Genomic DNA, 20427 nt, shown 5'->3' with positions numbered 1-20427 from the left:
GATTTCTACTACAGTATATTATATACCTGTCCTATTTCATTATTTATTGTTGTTAATCTCTTACTGTGCTTCATTTATAAATTAAACTTTATAATAGGTATATGTATGTATAGGAAGAAACAGTATATACAGGGCTCAGTGCCATCTTCAGTTTCAGGCACCCAGTGGGAGTCCTGACATATATGCCCCACAGATATGGAGGGACTACTGAATGAGGACAGCAGCTGGGCGATAATGAATTGCACTACTTAACTGAAGGAGTAAAACTGGTGCAAGGCAATAAATAGCAGAAATAGGAAGAGGAAGGGGAAAAGAGAGCTGATGAGATGTTAGGAAACTACATGCCCTAAGATGTGACCCATTCCCTACCCCTCTAACCTTCAGTCAAGGCTACTAAACCTCATAACATTCTTGGTGTATGTAAATTATTTATGGAAACTACATGCTTGGATACAGAAGCAAGAACCACAGGTATCATATGAATCTAAAGCTTTGATAATTAACAGAAATATATGGAATTGGAGAAATAACCTGAGTTTTATTATTTCTTCAAGAGGCAAGGGCCCTAGATGTCAGCTGAGTTACTTATGAGGGAAATTTTATTCTTTACAAGGTTTAAAACATTAGATTGGTATTAAGGGGGATGTATGCTAAATACATAATACAAATTCATTAAATAGTTCACTACCAGAATAACTAAATACCTACCAAAGTGTCATATACTAAAAACATATAAAGATTATTAAAAGTGTATGCACATTATACAATATTGAATTTCAATCAAATTAAGAGGAAATTAACACTTTAAATTGAAGAAAATATTACTGAACTCCACAGGTTTTAAGAGTTACAAATTACAACTCCATCCCCTATCTCTAGGGTAACCTGCTCTCCTTTTCAATGATCAAAGCTTATTCACATGTTGTGAAAATTACCTACAATTTGCAGATAGTTATCTTAGATAAATATCTATTGATAGTTATATAATGGGACTGTTTATTAGTACTGAGAGTTCTTAGATTTTGAAGTAGTAACTGAATTATCAAATTGACAAATTATTATTATATATATAAGGTCAGTTACTATAGTGTAATAGATTTCTCATATAGTTTACTCAGCAAAATAAAAACAGTAATTCTAACATTTCACTGTTATTCTATTTGTAAACAATTGTGTTAATATATTTAAACATACTTAGAACAATACCTGGCACTTACAAAGCACCATTAAATAAAGGTGGGCTATCAGTAATACTATTAGTAATATTATTATTAGTAGTAGCAGTAGTATTAATAAATGAAGGTTAATATCATTATAAGCTGGGACACCTGGTATCTTTTTACCACTTCAATTTAATTAAATAAAAACAAGTGCTGCCTAGTGATAATTAAAGCTCGATACTAAGTAAATCATAGATATGGCTGTGTAATAACTTGTACCTCTGAGATTACTTTCAGTTTTTAAGAACTTACAACTCTGTTTGCAATAACTTCTTAGGTCAGAAGTTTCATGAAGCTCGACTTTTAAAAAAACTAGAGAATAAAACACTTCCAAATTTTATAGATACATCATAATGTCATCTAGCTTTAAACATAAAAATAAGCCAAATATAATTGATTAAACATTGCATTTGTGATGATAACTAATATTAAATGCTTTAATTTTCATCAGGTTGTTTTCTAGGTGATGCTTTCAAAAGAAAACTAATGAGAATTAAAATTTATAAGATGTAGAAAATAAGTTCATGTGAGTTCCCTTAATTCACTAAATACAGATAAGTAATTAGTGCATCCCCAGACACAGAAAACGATCACCATATCAAAAATACTTTGACACTGAATCTTATATAGTACCTGTTTTGTTCAATCAAAATTTTTAAAGTCTTTGGATTTGTCAAAACAACATCGGCATCCACACTAAAGTAATAATCACAGTTTTCATCCTGGCGGCAAAAATCCCTGACATTGAAAAAGAAATGAAATAAGAATTACATAAAGTAAATATTTGCTGGCTGAAAGTGTTAACATAAAGTTTATGTGTAAAACAAGTTTTCTCTAACATATCTGCTACAAGTAGTAATATCCAAAAGAATAAATGTTATCTAAAATTTCCAGTCAACTTATCCACAGATGTTCATAATTAGATCAACACTAGAATTAGTTTTAGGCCAAGTGAAATATATTTTCAAGCCACTAAATACTTTAAGACATCAAACATCTAGTCGGAATGACAATTTATAATTTAGTATTTAATTCTCTCTGAAAGGGAACACAATTTACTGCAATTTGTTTATCAACTTTTTTCACAAATCAAAATGTTTTTTGCACACACACACAATGCAAAATCTTGTACATCCAACATCTTAGTTTTAAGTGACTCATGGATTTGGAAGTGCATAACTCTTTAGGTGTTGAGCTTTTTAAGCTTGATTTGCTTGGAGTTCTTTCTAAGACATTTACTCTCCCTTTTTTTATCAGGGGACACTGACTATGATGTATGTTTCCCTTCATGGACTTTGTAGCACTATCATCAGGAACACCAAGGGATGCACCATTTGTAATAGCTTCCAAGTATTATGGTTTCTGCATTTAGGGTTCTCTCTCTCTCTGAGCTTTCCTCTGATTCTAGTTACCACTTTCTGCTAATGTCAGTATATGTCTCTATATGTCTCCATACCACATCTGTTTCTAAGCAACTGTCAAATAGAAGTCCAGACAGGAAATTTTGTTAAAACTGCACACAAAAAAATACAGAAAATTTTAAAATCATTTTTGTAACTATGTATAGTGACAGACAGTAACTATACTAGGCTTATTTTGGTCGTTCTGCAATGTATACAAATATCAAATGATTATGCTGTACACCTAAAACTAATATAAGGTTATATGTCAGTTATACCTCAATATAAATAAATAAAATAGCCAAAATTATCTTGGAAAAATTTGAAGGATTTACACTACCTGATTTTTAAGATTAATATAATTCCCTAATAATAAAGTATGGCATTGATCTAAGATAAAGGAATCAGTAAAGAGTTTACAATCACTCATAAATATTCAGCCAACTGATTTTTGACCAATGCCAAGTCAATTACATAGGAAAAGAAAAGCATTAAATAAAAAGTGTTGAAATAACTGAAACTCCATTTGTAAAGAACAAAATATGACCTCTACTTCATTCCAAACACAAAAATGTATTCATGATAAATTACAGATTGAAACATCACAAACATAAATTACCATAAAGCTTTTATAAGAAAAATTCCAAAGAATGAAAAAAATATTTTCATGATATTGGAATAAGAATGAATTCTTAAACAGAAAATAAACCCCAAAAGTACAAAGCATAAAAAAAAGAGAAATAAAGTTCTATTAAAATTAAAATTCCTTCTCAACAGAACACAATATTCAAAAAGTAAAAAAGAAAGCCACAGAATGAAGCAAATATTCACAAAACATTACATATACACCTTGTACACAGAAAACACAAAGAACTACAAATCAACAATAACAAAAAAGACAACCCAATGTAAATAAAAATGCACAAAAAATTTGGGTACTTCACAAATGAAGATATACAAATGGCCAATTAATATATGCACAGAGAGTTAGTCGTCAAGAAATGAGATTACAACCACAGTAAGACACTTCCATATCCAGTAGGGAGGCTAAAATAAAAAAGATGGGCAATATCAAACGGTGGCAGACATATAGAACAGCTGGAGTTCTACTTACAACCTTGCTGCTAGGAGGGTAAAATGGTGCAGTGGGTTTGGAGGACTATGTAGCAGTGCTTTATAAAATTAAATACACATCTACTTTAACCTTGTGCCTTTGTTAGTCCAATCCTTGGTATTTTCCCAAAATGTACTAAAGCATATGTACATACACACACAAACTTGTAATAAAGAATCTTCATCAGCAGTCTTATTTATAATGGCCCCAAACTGGACATAACCCAATGTACATCGACAGAGGAGTATATAAACCACTTGTGGTGTATTCAGATGATAGAGTACTAGTCAGTGATGAAAAGGAATGAACTGCTGATAACTGCAATGACATGCGTAAATTAGAAAACACTGTATTGAGCCAAGGAAGCCAGACACAACAGAGCACATTAAACTGAATGTGGACCCAAGGTATTCTCCAATGAATAAGCAATGGAATCATTAGTAATAACATCTGTTTGGTGTTTCTGAGGTCTGTTTACCCTGCTTAGCCCTTTACCCCAACACCGGGTACTATCCATGAGTCTTGGCTCTGAACTTCCACAGCACAAGAACAGAACATTTCCTAATGAGAAGTCGCCATGACTTATACACCTTTTTACCAACAATTCTTAATCCACTCTCTGGCATATTCAATTAGCATTCATTGAATAAACGATTGATTTTAATTATTACCAAAATTTTATTAGTAATCTATCAGAAGTATTAAGAGAGCTAAACAAAGGACCTAAAATATTTCTTCTGAAGGTTACAGTAATATCTAGATCAGTAGGTAACTAGAAAGTGGGAATACCTTTTTTCTCCCACAGTCTGAAACACACTTAACCTTCAGGTAACAGACATTTAAATCACTGCTTCATCAGACATACCATTCGAGTATTTTTTAAACACCTTGATCTGAAGTTCAATTAAGAGTTTATTTAAATAAGCTGAGTCTTAGCTACTCAAAGAAAAATGGAAACAACTTCCATGGCCCTTTACATGTACACACTTACAAACACAGATATAGTCTTACCAGTAGAGGCATTTTTGCACACATGCACACACACAGTCGCACAAACACAGTTGGGACATCCAAGTTGAGGGTATTAATTTTGAAGTAAAGTTTTTGTTTCTTTTTAATGTTTCTTTCAGTAAAAAATGTTTAAATTTATTAAAACATACATTCCCATGTTTCTGGCTTCGGCTTGACTTATATTTTCTTCTGGTCCTACTATTTTTATAGTACTGATTTCATGTTTAGCTTTATCAAAAAATGCCTTGATATTCTTTTCATGATAAACTTCCTGTAACATATTTAAAAAATCAAAAATTAGTGAGAATATAAGACAGTAAAGATGACTGAAGTATTGATATGTGGCAATGGCTTCACATTCAAAGTTATGTATTGTGTATTCCATAATTCACATAATCACTCAATTACAGACAAAATAACCAATACTAAGTATATTATATTTAAACATTACCTAAATGTCACAGGAAGAATCAAAAAAGATTAACATCAATATTTTTTAAACAGAAAACACTTCAAATTTCTTTCAACATCTATTCTCAGACAGGGTTCTTGCATACATATTTAAATCCTGGGTGCTATGATTCTAACTCAAGAGCAAAAAATGGTTTATGAACTGAAAATCTTAGACATGTGTTATAAAATATCCATTAAAAATGTCTATTAACCCTAAAATATATTGATTTAATTTGTAAATGTAAATATGCATTATAAAATAAATATTAAAATATTCTTTGAAATCAGAGAGAAAAATTAACGGTCACATATAAAAGTGTGTTTTTATGAAAAGAGGGCAAAGTTTCCCAAAAATTTGTTGATAAGGAAATATAATAGGAAAACCATCAACATAAAAGTCATCAAGTTGGTATGATTCAATTATGCTAAAATTTAGGTGAGGTTATCTGTTTTCATCATTAGAGCATGTCAGGGCTTTTCATGTATCAAGTCTCTCTGAGTATTTTTGAAAGCTTTTCACAGAGTGCTAGAACTACTTATATAAAAGCTGCATAGAGTTCATGGTAGATAAGAGAAGATAAAAACTCCCACCATCCAGGGGTTTTAGGTCCCATGAAAGGAGGAAAAATATAAACAGGAGACACAATACATGAAAACAAGACCATTTAAACTAAGTTTGTATATTACAACACATTTTACAAAACAAATACTCAATGAGTCACTCTTCTAAACTCATTTTAGCTGGTTTTCTGCAAATTTAAATTATTCTCTGGAAAAGGCAAATAATTAGCTGACATGTATGTTAGGAAGAAAGAACAATGTCATACAAAAAGTATTAGGACAAAGAGAAAATAGCATAGTTTATAACTATTGAGTTTTTCTAGATGATGTTAAATGCCGACTATTTTAACAGAAAAGAGAAGTGGAAAAATATTGAGAAAAATAAATGTCTTAAGGTTTAGATTATATGTGGGAGGTTTTTGGGAGGATCTGAAGTTTTTTTAAGGAAATGACAATATCAAAATCCTTTGGGGAAGAGCATGCCATTGTGTGATAAGCAAAATAATACTGTTTTTCAAAATAATATTTCAAGGTCTGATGTTATGGGATTGTCATAAGCTGCAAACAATTTAATGACCTGTTCTATAAAAAGAAAGTATCATAATTAACCCAAAGGCAAAGGAATACAAGGCCTTTGATAACTATTCATTATACATTAAGTTGAGCCATATGAAAATAGCTGATAGTCAATCATTTTTGATCTACAAAACTTGACAGAGTCATGTGGCTCATCCCCGTACTATATGACTAGTCTCTAGACTCTAAAATCCTTAGTTCCTGAATAGGCAGGGCATGATTACTCCCAAAATCCCCCACTGAATTTAGTCCAGTTGATCTTTTTAGACATAAATAAATAACATTATTCCAAAGAGGATCAAAAATAGTTTTTATATAAAATATTCATTACTTAAATACTTACTCTGTTATGAACAAACAGTTTAAGTGCTTCTTTTGGGTAATCTAGTGTCAATAATATGTCCAGAAATCGAGGCAGGAAAGGGGTTGGTTGCTCAATAAAAACACCTATTGTTACATTTGGATGGACCTTTGTTTTATGGAAAACATAAAAACAGATTATTATGAGTGTGGTTTTACTTTAAATTCTATTCAAGTCTTAATATAACATAAAATATACTAGAATATAAACTCAACATAATCTGCTAAATTTGAATTGCCCCATGGCAATAGCCGCTATTATTTTTGCAAATAAAGAAACTTGCCTGTGACCTACATCTAAGAGTACAGTTGGCCTGAGATCTTAACTACTCACATAATTTTAAGTTTTATATCCCTACTGAATAATAGCTACAAATATAAAACACATAACTTATTTTGCATAAAATAATGGTATTCCTTTCTAGTGTATTTAACAAACTGTAAGAAAACCAAAAAATTAAGATTTAAAAATTTAATATTTCTTTTATCTTTGCACCAAAATGTTTACATAAAAGACTAACAGATAAAAAGAATTAGCTCTCCGTCCAGAGGACAATATTACTTTCTGCAAAAAAGATCAGGATGAATTTTTAAACCTCATGATGCAATTTCATTCAGAAATGTTCTGGCACCCTTTCCAGATAGGAAACATTCAGTTTGTTATTTGAGAGACTGGCCAAGAAGTCTTATTTTCAAGTAAAGTAGGGTTCCATTCATAAGCTCCTAAACGTGCACAAGTTACTCTTTATCCTCCTTTTAGTCAGACAGTGATAATAGAAACTATTGAATTCAGGAGGTTTAGTGCTTTACAATGAGAGTGTTTTATATTTGTATGGGTCCAGGAGTTACCAGAACTGTTTTACTGGGATTTTATTTTTGCCTTTATTGATTCTACTTGTTTGGTATTCTGTAGATTCTCAGTAACCTATGGTGAATAAAGAAAAGAATCAGCCTTAATGACAAAATCATCCCTACAATCCAATTGTTTATACACATAATAATCTTCCAAGTTGTAAGAGCAATTTTCTGGGAGAAAAATGTTACTATAGGATATCCTAAAACTGTTCTAGCTGATGACAGAAGGAAGATGCATAACAATGTTTTATAGATAAATAACAATTATTTCCAATTGCTCATTTACTCTTGAAGTATAATTGCTCATTTACTCAAAAAGTAGCAATGTATTTGGCTTATAGTATATACATACATTCAGGTAAAATTTCACAGTGATCAAAAATTTAGGGTGTAGAGGCAGAATGCCTAAATTTAAATCCCAACTCAAACACTTAAAAAAATTCCATGCTCTTAAGCAAGTTACTTAACCTGTGTATATCTTGGTATTCTCATCTGTAAAACTCAGTCAATAGTAGTACCTACTTAAGGGATTTTGTGAAGTTTAAAAGAGTTACTAGCTATAAAACAATTAAAACAGTCAGTTATACAATCACATATCATTACTTTTTATCATCAAATTTAAAAATCAAACAGATAAAATTAGTCACTACAAATGCTGGAGCATTATAACCATTTTTTTCTCAATGCTTTGACCAAATTAGCAGACTAAAATTAAACAAGAGCATATAATCATAGCAAGCTTTAAATATCAACAACTAAGCCTCTTCTATTGGGCTCAATTATTATTTGTGTTTGCTTTCAAGAGCTATTCAGGAATACACGAATCTAGCAATTTTATAAATCATCATGTTTTAGCTTTATAAATCCATTATCTATCAAAACCATAAAATAATATGCCTTTTTTTCCTACAAATCACTGCATCTCATGATCATATACTTTTCAGTACAATATTTCACACAGTCAATTTCACTTACATCTACTGCAGACAAGTCAGTTGTATCCAATTCACAAAGAGTGCAGCCATTGTCCTGTGTCCATGCATTAGGTACATAGTTTCCAAAATAATTCAGGAGAATCTAGTAAACGAAGAAAACTATATTAAGAAAACTAAGCCTCTCCCATCAATGCATTTTCATTCTAAAACATCTAACTTCAAAGCATGTATACTGTATTAGTTATAAACTCTTAGTTTTTAATTCTACTAATATTTATAACCAGAGACACATACATACTGAAGAAAATTCTCTCTCCAGGCTATGAATCAAATATCAGGGCAAAATTTGTTTAGAAGTGCCCAAGAAAAATGCATTGTAAATCATGTTTTATTTCATTAAATAAGAAATAATACCCAAAGAGACATAATTAAAGAAATATGTTAAACAATTAAACATAATTTTAATTGAGCAAAAGACTTATTAGCAAAAAAAACACAAATAAAAGCAGTTATATGAATAGCAATTTAGTATTAAGATAAATATGTTTGAGGGTGTGTTACAGACACCTACTGCCAATCAAACAGTGTCATTGTGACCTCTTACCAGCCATCACCACAAACAAATATTGTATATAGTTTACCACCAGAAGGCATTAAACTCTTCCAGGAAACTATGCTACCTACTATAAACTAGTCTTCAGTGCAGTGATTCAAGGGCACTGACTTCAGGAAAAGATAGCCTGCAGATTAAAACAGGTCTAGAACAAGGCCCTATTAAAGTCACCCCACAAATCCTATCAGCAATAAAGCACAATATTGCTTCCCCACCTACTGCTTTCAGATCTCTAAGAGCATCTCCTTTGTGAGTTATTTTCTCCCTCTCCTTAAGCATCTTTAGGCATCTGTAAAATCTGAGTCCTTTTGTGTGTTTGGGGTGGAAGAGAGAGTGAAAGAACATAGATGGAGGAGAAGGAAAATGAGCTATGAGCCCTCAAACAAATCTTGAACATACCTACAATGTGAACATTTAAGGAAAAATTCTGCCAGTTTACTTTTAAAAAATTATGACACTGTCTACTACAATTTTAAAACCTGTCGTGGTATGAAAGGTTTTTTTTTTTTAATTTCCTTTCACAAACTAATTATTTCACCTCAAGAGAGTGAAGTGATAGCAAGCTAGGTTTGGCTGTGATTTTGATACTATTATTAAAAGGAAGCACCTAAAATCATCATTATGCTTTCATAATCAGTAACTTTTCATTGGAAAGGTGAAATGAACTAAAAAACATGTCTACACATTAAATATGATGGTCACAACATACAGAAGTGCCAAGTGGATTTTTCTAGCTTCCTAAAATCCTAAAAGAGATTGTATGCTATAGACTAGGTAAGTAGTCCAGTATCATTTTACCAGATTTCCCTCAAATATTTGGGGTTCAACCCAAACATTTCTATTGTACTAGAACTAAAACAAATGCTGGTGAAACAAGTACAGTAATAATTACAATGGGAAAATCTTTGTGTCATATAGGTATTGTAGGCAGAGTTACATTTAATCTGTGTAGCACAATCACAAAACATGGAAAAATAACTCATTCACATCTCCTTTGAACCATATGAAAATTCAGGAAACAAAATATAAGGCAGAAAATACATAGTTATGACATTCATTACTGACAGTTTAAGAGTCAGTGTGGTTATTTTCATGTGCATTTATAATAAAAACAAAAAATTTCACTTGACAAATTACAAATGCAAACATTCATTATTCACATTCTATATGATATTATGGTTATAAAGGAAGAAAATAGAGATGCATGTAAAAATGAATCCTTTATTAAAAATTATATCTAAAAGGAATTTTTTTAAGTCTAATGAGAAATACATACTTTTGTTTAAAATACGCTGGGAAAGAACTTTTTTTAAGGAAGAACAAATATCACCCAAATAATTGGTCATATTTAAAATTTCCATCTACATATAAAGACTGCCACTTTACTTTCTCAGAAATCTCATAAAAAATTAAGTATTCATGAATTATTAATCAGTCTTTTAGAACCTGTATGTAAATATGAAAATGAGCAGTATTTTTTAAAAGTTCAGAGCATCAAAGGCATTACTTAGCATGAAAGCTTATCTAACTTCCCACTTTCTACTTTTTACCTCAATTAAATTTTCATATATAATTAAAATATTTTTAAAACATCACTTTTGACTGGAAACCTCCCTCTTTTGGATGCCCTACCAGACAGGCAGAGATTATCCACCACCTCCACCCTCTATTTACATCTGTTTTCTTCATTAAAAACTGCAGACATTTATGCTGGCAGCTTTGGAAAATACAGAGAACTGTTTATGTGGTTAGGCTGTTCCGGGCAGTCCCCAGCTACTAGGTGGTAGTTCTTTCCTGATCCTTCTTTCACAATATCAAAACATTTCCAGGATGATGTCATTTTATTGGCAGAGAAACTTTTCCAACCAAATCTTTTCTTTCTTTTACTTTTCAAATCATCCAATTACTCAAAGTCAAAGTGACTCATCATTGAGGTTTAGATGCACAAAATTAAGGTCCCTACTCTTAAAGTGTACCAAATTAGTTCCAAATATGAATTTTCATGTGCAAGTTTTGTTATTTGATCTTCTGTTTAACTTCTGTTCATATAAAATTTTACCAAATTCATAATGATTGCCATAAGATGTATATTGTCTGATATTTAAAAGAAAAGTTTAGGTGTTAAAATAAGCATCTCATAATGTGTTACTAAAAATAAAGGAGCTTCAAGAATAAAAAATAAAGCTTCAAAGAAGAAATCATAGTCTATATCTAAAAACTGATTTGTCTTATATCTAGATAAGTGTGAAAATATGTAGAATAAATTCAGGAACATATTTTAAATAAAATGGTAATTGAAAAACACAAAGTTATTTTATTACCTGTATACCAGTATGAAAACAAGTGAAAAATATGAGTGCTCATAGATATACTGTAAGGACATAAAAACTGAAAGCAGCTATAAATGAAAACAATATGAGAAGGCAGTGAGATTGTTAAGTGATTTTTACAAATTATTTACAATTTAAAAATTGTTCTTTCTAGCTGCAAGAGATTTAGATAAAGTAATTAAGAAATAAATTTGTCTTTATATACTTTATAACACACTAAAAACAATTTATCATTTACAGATTATACATATATTTTTAAATAAAAAACTTAAAAATGGCTTATCATTTAGGTCAATGTTTAGGTCAATGTTAGGTCAATGGTTATGGCTCAAAACCACTGCCATTATAATCATCCCTTACTAAATAATAACGTAAAAAACTCATATAAAAAAGTCTTTCCAAGGGGCGGAGCCAAGATGGCTGGGTGAGTAGTTCAGTGGAAATCTTCTCCCAAAAACATATATATTTATGAAAATACAATAAATACAACTATTCCTAAAAGAGACACCAGTGGATACAGTACAACAGCCAGGATACATCTACATCTGTGAGAACTCAACACCACACAAAGTGGGTAAGATACAAGCCACTGCCAGGCGGGACCCGAACACTCCCCAACCCCAAAACCCGGCGGGAAGAAAGGAGTCGGAATGCAGAGGGAGTGAAAACCCAGGACTGCTAAACAACTAGCTCTAGAAATCCGCACCCAGAAAGCAGACACAAGGTGTATGGGGTGCTGGATATTAAGAGAAATGGAAAAGCAAAACCTGTGGCAGGTCTCTGCAACCAGTGCCCCTGAGACAAAAGAAAAGTGAGTGCTTTTTGCAAATCTTTAAGAGACTGGGACCCCACAGCTGGATGAAGTCATCCTGGCACACTTAGCCAGCAGCTGGGAATCGCGGGGAACTTTATGTGCCCTAAACTCCTGTGCAGGAGCACAGTTCCGAAGCCCCTCATGGCACTAAGAAGCCTGCCAGTCATTCCCCCAACTGTCGCAGACCCTGACATACCAGGCCAATAGTGGGAGAGTGGCAGCATGCTCCAGGGGTGGCGGCACCAGAGGGGACCAGGAGCAGACCGCGTGCAACAGCGGCACCAGAGGGGACTGAGAGCGGCTCGTGCGAGCCCACTGCGGCGGCAACTGAGCAGCCTGGGAGCGGCCCATGGGCGCCAATGGCAGCGGCACCAGAGGGGGCCGGAAGAGGTCCGCAGGAGCCCATGGCGGCAGCGACCGAGTGGCCCAGTAGTGGCCCGCGCGTTCCAGTGGTGGCAGCCCCAGAGGGACACAGGAGAGACCCACGCATACCAGCAGCGGTGCCAGAGGGAGCAGCCGCTCTCCCAGCAGCCAACCAGAGTACTAGCCTGACGCACAACTGCCCAGGCCAGACCCAAAGGCTGTTGCTGGTACACAGCTGCCCGGCAGGTGTGCCGCTATCAGAACACAGAACTCCCAACAGAAGGGACCCAAAGAGGACAACACCAAGACACATAATAATTAAAATGGCAAAGATCAAGGACAAGGACAGAGTATTAAAGGCAGCCAGAGAGAGAAAAAAGGTCACCTACAAAGGAAAACCCATCAGACTATCATCATCAGACTTCTCAACAGAAACCTTACAGGCCAGAAGAGAATGGCATGATATATTTAATGCAATGAAACAGAAGGGCCTTGAACCAAGGATACTGTATCCAGCACGATTATCATTTAAATATGAAGGAAGGATTAAACAATTCCCAGACAAGCAAAAGTTGAGGGAATTTCCTCCCAAAAACCACCTCTACAGGGTATTTTAGAGGGACTGCTCTAGATGGGAGCACTCCTAAGAAGAGCACAGAACAAAACACCCAACATATGAAGAAGGGAGGAGGAGGAATAAGAAGGGAGAGAAATAAAGAATCATCAGACTATGTTTATAATAGCTCAAAAAGTGAGTTAAGTTAGACAGTAAGGTTGTAAAGAAGCTAACCTTGAACCTTTGGTAACCACGAATCTAAAGTCTGAAATGGCAATAAGTACATATCTTTCAATAAACACCCTAAATGTAAATGGACTGAATGTACCAATCAAAAGACAGAGTAATAGAATGGATAAAAAAGCAAGACCCATCCATATGCTGCTTACAAGAGACTCACCTCAAACCCAAAGACATGCACAGATTTAAAGTCAAGGGATGGAGAAAGATATTTCATGCAAACAACAGGGAGAAAAAAGCAGGTGTTGCAATACTAGTATCAGACAAAATAGACTTCAAAACAAAGAAAGTAACAAGAGATAAAGAAGGACATTACAGAACAATAAAGGGCTAAGTCCAACAAGAGGATATAACCATTAAAAACATGAATGCACCCATACAGGAGCACCAATATGTGTGAAACAAATACTAACAGAATTAAAGGAGGAAATAGAATGCAATGCATTCATTCTGGGAGACTTCAACACACCACTCACTCCAAAGGACAGATCCAACCAGACAGAAAATAAGTAAGGACACAGAGGCACTGAACAACACACTAGAACAGATGGACCTAATAGACATCTATAGAACTCTACATCCAAAAGCAGCAGGATACACATGCTTCTCAAGTGCACATGGAACATTCTCCAGAATAGACCATATACTAGACCATAAAAACAGCCTCAGTAATTTCCAAAAGATTGAAATCCTACCAACCAACTGTTGAGACCACAAAGGTATAAAACTAGAAATAAATTGTACAAAGAAAGCAAAAAGGCTCACAAATACATGGAGGCTTAACAATATGCTCCTAAATAATCAATGGATCAATGACCAAATTATAATGGAGATCCAGGAATATATGGAAATAAATGACAACAAAACACAAAGCCCCAACTTCTGTGGGACGCAGCAAAAGCAGTCTTAAGAGGAAAGTATATAGCAATCCAGGCAAATTTAAAGAAGGAAGAACAATCCCAAATGAATAGTCTAAAGTCACAATTATCGAAATTGGAACAAGAAGAACAAATGAGGCCTAAGGTCAGCAGAAGGAGGGACATAATAAAGATCAGAGAAGAAATAAATAAAATTGAGAAGAATAAAACAATAGAAAAAATCAATGAAACCAAGAGCTGGTTCTTTGAGAAAATAAACAAAATAGATAAGCCTCTAGCCAGACTTATTAAGAGAAAAACAGAGTCAACACACATCAACAGAATCAGAAACAAGAAAGGAAAAATCATGACGGAACCCACAGAAATACAAAGAATTATTAGAGAATAATAAAACTATGCAAACCTATATGCTAACAAGCTGGAAAACCTAGGAGAAATGGACAACTTCCTAGAAAAATACAACCTTTCAAGACTGACCCAGAAAGAAACAGAAAATCTAAACAGACAAATTACAAGCAAAGAAATTGAAGCAGTAATAAAAAAAACTATCAAAGAACAAAACCCCCAAGCCAGATAGATTTACCTCGGAATTTTATCAGACATACAGAGAAGAAATAATACCCATTCTCCTTAAAGTTTTCCAAAAAATAGAAGGGGAGGGAATACTCCCAAATTCATTCTATGAAGCCAACATCACTCTACTATCAAAACCAGGCAAACAGCCTACCAAAAAAGAAAACTACAGACCAATATCCCTGAAGAACATAGATGCAAAAATACTCAACAAAATATTAGCAAACCAAATTCAAAAATACATCAAGAGGATCATACACCATGACCAAGTGGGATTCATACCATGGATGCAAGGATGGTACAACATTTGAAAATCCATCAACATCATCCACCACATCAACAAAAAGAAGGACAAAAACCACATGATCATTTCCATAGATGCTGAAAAGCATTTGACAAAATTCAACATTCATTCATGATAAAAGCTCTCAACAAAATGGACATAGAGGGCAAGTACCTCAACATAATAAAGGCCACATATGATAAACACACAGCTAACATCACGCTGAACAGCGAAAGGCTGAAAGCTTTTCCTCTGAGATAGGGAACAAGACAGGGATGCCCACTCTCCCCACTCTTATTCAACATAGTACTGGAGGTCCTAGCCACAGCAATCAGACAAAACAAAGAAATACAAGAAATCCAGATTGGTAAAGAAGAAGTCAAACTGTCACTATTTGCAGATGACATGATATTGTGCATAAAAATCCCTAGACTCCACTCCAAAACTACTAGAACTAATATCAGAATTCAGCAAAGTGGCAGGATACAAAATTAACACACAGAAATCTGTGGCTTTCCTATACACTAACAATGAATAGAAAGAGAAATCAGGAAAACAATTCCATTCACAATAGCATCAAAAAGAATAAAATACCTAGGAATAAACCTAACCAAGGAAGTGAAAGACCTATACCCTGAAAACTACAAGACACTCTTAAGAGAAATTAAAGAGGACACTAACAAATGGAAACTCATCCTTTGCTCCTGGCTAGGAAGAATTAATATCGACAAAATGCCCATCCTGCCCAAAGCAATATACAGATTCGATGCAATCCCTATCAAACTACCAACAGCATTCTTCAATAAACTGGAACAAATAGTTTAAAAATTCACATGGAACCACCAATGACCCCGAAGAGTCAAAGCAAACTTGAGAAGTAAGAATAAAGTGGGGGGATCTCACTCCCCAACTTCAAGCCCTACTACAAAGCCACAGTAATCAAGACAATTTGGTACTGGCACAAGAACAGAGCCACAGACCAATAGAACAGAATAGAGTCTCCAAACATTAACCCAAACATATATGGTCAACTAATATTCGATAAAGGGGCCATGGACATACAATGGAGAAATGACAGTCTCTTCAACAGATGGTGCTGGCAAAACTGGACAGCTACTTGTAAGAGAATGAAACTGGATCACTGTCTAACCCCATACACAAAAGTAAATTCAAAATGGATCAAAGACCTGAATGTAAGTCATGAAATCATAAAACTCTTAGAAAAAAACATAGGCAAAAATCTCTTAGACATAAACATGAGTGACCTCTTCTTGAACATATCTCCCCAGGCAAGGGAAACAAAAGCAAAAATGAACAAATGGGACTATATCAAGCTGAAAAGCTTCTGTACAGCAAAAGACACCATCAATAGAACAAAAAGGTATCCTACAGTATGGGAGAATATATTCATAAATGACAGATCCAATAAAGGGTTGACATCCAAAATATATAAAGAGCTCACACACCTGCACAAACAAAACACAAATAATCCAATTAAAAAATTGGTAGAGTAGCTGAATAGACAGTTCTCTAAAGAAATTCAGATGGTCAACAGACACATGAAAAGATGCTCCACATTACTTGTCATCAGAGAAATGCAAATTAAAACCACAATTAGATATCACCTCACACCAGTAAGGATCGCCACCATCCAAAAAACAAACAACAACAAATGTTGGCGAGGTTGTGGAGAAAGGGGAACCCTCCTACACTGCTGGTGGGAATGTAAATAAGTTCAACCATTGTGGAAAGCACTATGGAGGTTCTTCAAAATGCTTAAAATAGAAATACCATTTGACCCAGGAATTCCACTTCTAGGAATTTAACCTAAGAATGCAGCAGCCCAGTTTGAAAAAGACAGATGCACCCCAATGTTTATCAGAGCACTCTTTACAATAGCCAAGAAATAGAAGCAACCTAAATGTCCATCAGTAGATGAATGGATAAAGAAGATGTGGTACATACACACAATGTAATATTATTCAGCCATAAGAAGAAAACAAATCCTACCATTTGCAACAACATGAATGGAGCTAGAGGGTATTATGCTCAGTGAAATGAGCCAGGCGGAGAAAGACAAGTACCAAATGATTTCACTCATATGTGGAATATAAGAACAAAGGAAAACTGAAGGAACAAAACAGCAGCAGAATCACAGAACCCATGAAAGGACTTACAGTTACCAAAGGGAAAGGGACTGGGGAGGATGGGTGGGAAGGGAGGGACAAGGGAGGTGGGGAAGAAAGGGGGCATTTCGATTAGCATGTATAATGTGGGGGGGCGGTACAGGGCGGGCTCTACAACACAGAGAAGACACGTAGTGATTTTACAGCATCTTACTATGCTGATGGACAGTGACTGTGAAGGGGTATGTGGGGGGAGCTTGGTGAAGGGAGCAGCCTAGTAAACATAATGTTCTTAGTGTAATTGTATTAATGATACCAAAATTTAAAAAATAAGTAAATAAACAAACAAACAAATAAAATAAAATAAAAATAAAATAAAGTAAAAACCTAGGGCATGGGGCCTGAGGGAGATGGGAACCATCCTTCCCAGCACACAATCCCGTCTCCTCGCCATCAGCCACCCTCCACTAAGACCCCAGTTATGACAGGACTCGTCAGCAGCCTGATGACTGGGCTGTTGAGCGAAAAGGCAGGTCCGGAAATGAGAGGGCTTGGAGGCACCTACATTCAGCCGTGCCATTTCATAGACGAGGAGCTGAGGTCTGGACAAAAAAAAAGTCCTTCCACCTTTTATAATGATTAAAAAATAATGTTCGTATCTAAAGAGTAATCTTTTTTCTTTCCCTGTTAGTCTGGACACAGGGAAAATGTGATATATTAATATGCCTCTATTTAACTTTAACATATTATTAAAGTATCAGCATTTTTTGAATGCTTATTTATATAACCTCTTCTCAAATTTTTCTATTATACCAAATATAATTTTCACAACAAAAAACTTACTTCACTTTTTGTTGCCATATAGAATAATAGGAGGATAGACTACATTAAGAAAGTATAATAGGATCATCATAATGCTTGAAATGCCTTTAATTGTGATATTAGCCCAAACTGAGAATGTTTCCTGAAAGCCATAAAATTTCCCAGTATGTACAAGTTTTTCTAAATGATTAAGGATTAGAACTCTTTTCTTATGAGAAGTCCTTTAGTCACCTTGTAAACCTCCAGTCCACAGTATCCTGGGAATTTGGAAGGAACTGGTGATGACACTGAATAATCAAGCCTCCCCAACAATAGCTAAATTCTCAGTACCAAGCTCCCTTTTTAAAGATACTTAAATTTGATTACATTACCAAGGAGAATGAGCACACTATTTACTTATAGATGTCCAGTTATACAAGCCCTTGCCTAACTGGCACCAAGGGTATCAGACAAAGAGCTAAAACAGAAACAGCAAGAGAGGAAGCATGTGTGTGCATGTGTGTGCATGCACACATTAACACACACACATACACACACACACACACACACATTGTAAAGGGCTTCATAGGCAAAATATGTCCATTTATCTGCCTAGGGATAAGTTATGGTGACCCACAGAAATTTTGTGACTGTTTGCCCTGCCAGAAAAAAACCCACCTTACCACTCCCAAGATAATACCAGGTCATAACATTGTTTATAGACTCTGACATTCAACTACAATTTATTGAGAAGCTATTATAAGGTATACATGTGCTGGACTCTGGGGAAACAAAAAAATGAGTGAGATAGGTATGATTTCTGTAATTCCTAGGCTAAGGGCCCAGGAAGTTAGAGGGAAAAAAAGTAGGTAAATTCCATCCCTGTCCAGCACATGGCATTGCATACTGTAATGGATGAAGTTCCAAATATAATAAAAAAAAAGTACAGGAGACCTGAGGAGTAAAGACTAAACCTAAAAGATGACTAGGACTTACTAGGTGAGTAGGGCAAGTCAGAATTAGGGACAGAGGATTCCAGAATGAGAGAAATATGCATACAGAAGACTTGCAGGAAGAAGAAACATGAAACTTTTGCAAAGTTCAAAGTCATTCAGTATGGCAGGAGCCGAGGAGAAAAAGAGGGAAAGAATGATTGAATGTGAAAATGTGTGTGGATATTTGTAGAATCAGGAGTGAGAGTAAATGGGATGGTAGACTGGTGACCACTAAAACAGGAGCAAGACTTAAAAAGAGCTTTATAAGACAAGGTGAGGATTTGGAACTTAAGGGCATACACAGGTGAGTAATGTGATCAGGTTTCTGCTTCAACAGAATACTCTAGCTACAGGCTGCAGGTGAAGGAAGATTGCCATTAGCAAGAGGTTGCAGATAGACTCAACTAAGGAAGTTGCTATCAGCACTGAGAAAATTAAATAAATAACCATGCCAGGAGTTAGAAAGAATAGCTCTTGGATTAGGAGTGGGAAGCCAGAGCCAAAACAAAATCCAGGTTCTGGTTAATCAGTTGGATGGAAGAGGAAGCAGAACTGGAGGTCTTGAACTCCAGATCTTATAGGACACACAAATAAATCTACCTATTTGGTATTTAGACCTGGAGCTCCGAAAAGATATAGGAGCTACAGCAAAAATTTTAAAAGTATCAGCATTAAGAGAGGATCTGCTGACATGAAAATAGAGCAAATTACCCAAGAATGTATATAAATGAGAAAAGGAAAATGTCTCAGATAAACAGTGTGGAACATAACTAAAACAGTAAAAGAAGAGGATCAACCCCAACTCCCAAAGACCACCTCCACACACACATAGAGTGCTAGGTTCTTAAAGTATGTATTTAAAAAGAGAAAAAGAGAGACTGAAGAGAAAAACCCAGAAAATTCGTAGACAGACCAGCTGAGAATCACGGAAACAAAGGAGATTATTTCGAGTCCTTCAATTAGGACTCAAAATACTCTTTCCCTTAAAATGAGGCCTGATGAGTGTCTGCTAACTAACAAGGATGTCACAACAGACCTTGACAGGAGCATTTCCTGGTGGGGAGGAAGAGGAATAGCAGTGGCAATGAGTTGTCCCTACTTTATAAAGAGTGTACCTGAGAAGGGGAGGAGAAAAGATAGGCCGACTAGGCAGTGAGGATTGAAGAGGATGCTTTAGTTTGTGTTGGCTCAGTTTTGTTTTCTTTATAGGCTAGGAAAGGCTTGAGGGTTCTTTAAAATGCTAGTGAGAAGACAACTGAGCTAGGAAAATTGAGACAAGATAAAGAAGAGCACATGGGAAGATGGCTTTCTAGGAGGCTGAGACGAGATGAAAAGCAAAGCTGAAAAATTAACTAGAAGAGAAGGGAAAT

General features: G+C 34.8%; 1 protein-coding gene across 2 annotated transcripts in view; it reads right to left on the bottom strand.

Moving 5' to 3' along the window:
* PLOD2 (procollagen-lysine,2-oxoglutarate 5-dioxygenase 2) overlaps positions 1–20427 on the bottom strand; it is an 84132-nt gene that overhangs the window by 13114 nt on the left and 50591 nt on the right. For both annotated transcript variants that reach the window (XM_073232239.1, XM_073232240.1), the window contains exons 8-11: positions 8526–8627; positions 6679–6804; positions 4895–5016; positions 1854–1958 (exon numbers count right to left, since the gene is read on the bottom strand). In XM_073232239.1, the coding sequence (XP_073088340.1) occupies positions 1854–1958; positions 4895–5016; positions 6679–6804; positions 8526–8627 (455 nt within the window). The remainder of the gene's footprint in view (positions 1–1853; positions 1959–4894; positions 5017–6678; positions 6805–8525; positions 8628–20427) is intronic.

Source organism: Manis javanica, chromosome 3, assembly GCF_040802235.1.
Source record: "Manis javanica isolate MJ-LG chromosome 3, MJ_LKY, whole genome shotgun sequence".
NCBI lineage: Eukaryota > Metazoa > Chordata > Mammalia > Pholidota > Manidae > Manis > Manis javanica.
The sequence above is the reverse complement of the archived record's forward strand: the minus strand, read 5'-3'. Positions and strand labels throughout refer to the sequence as shown.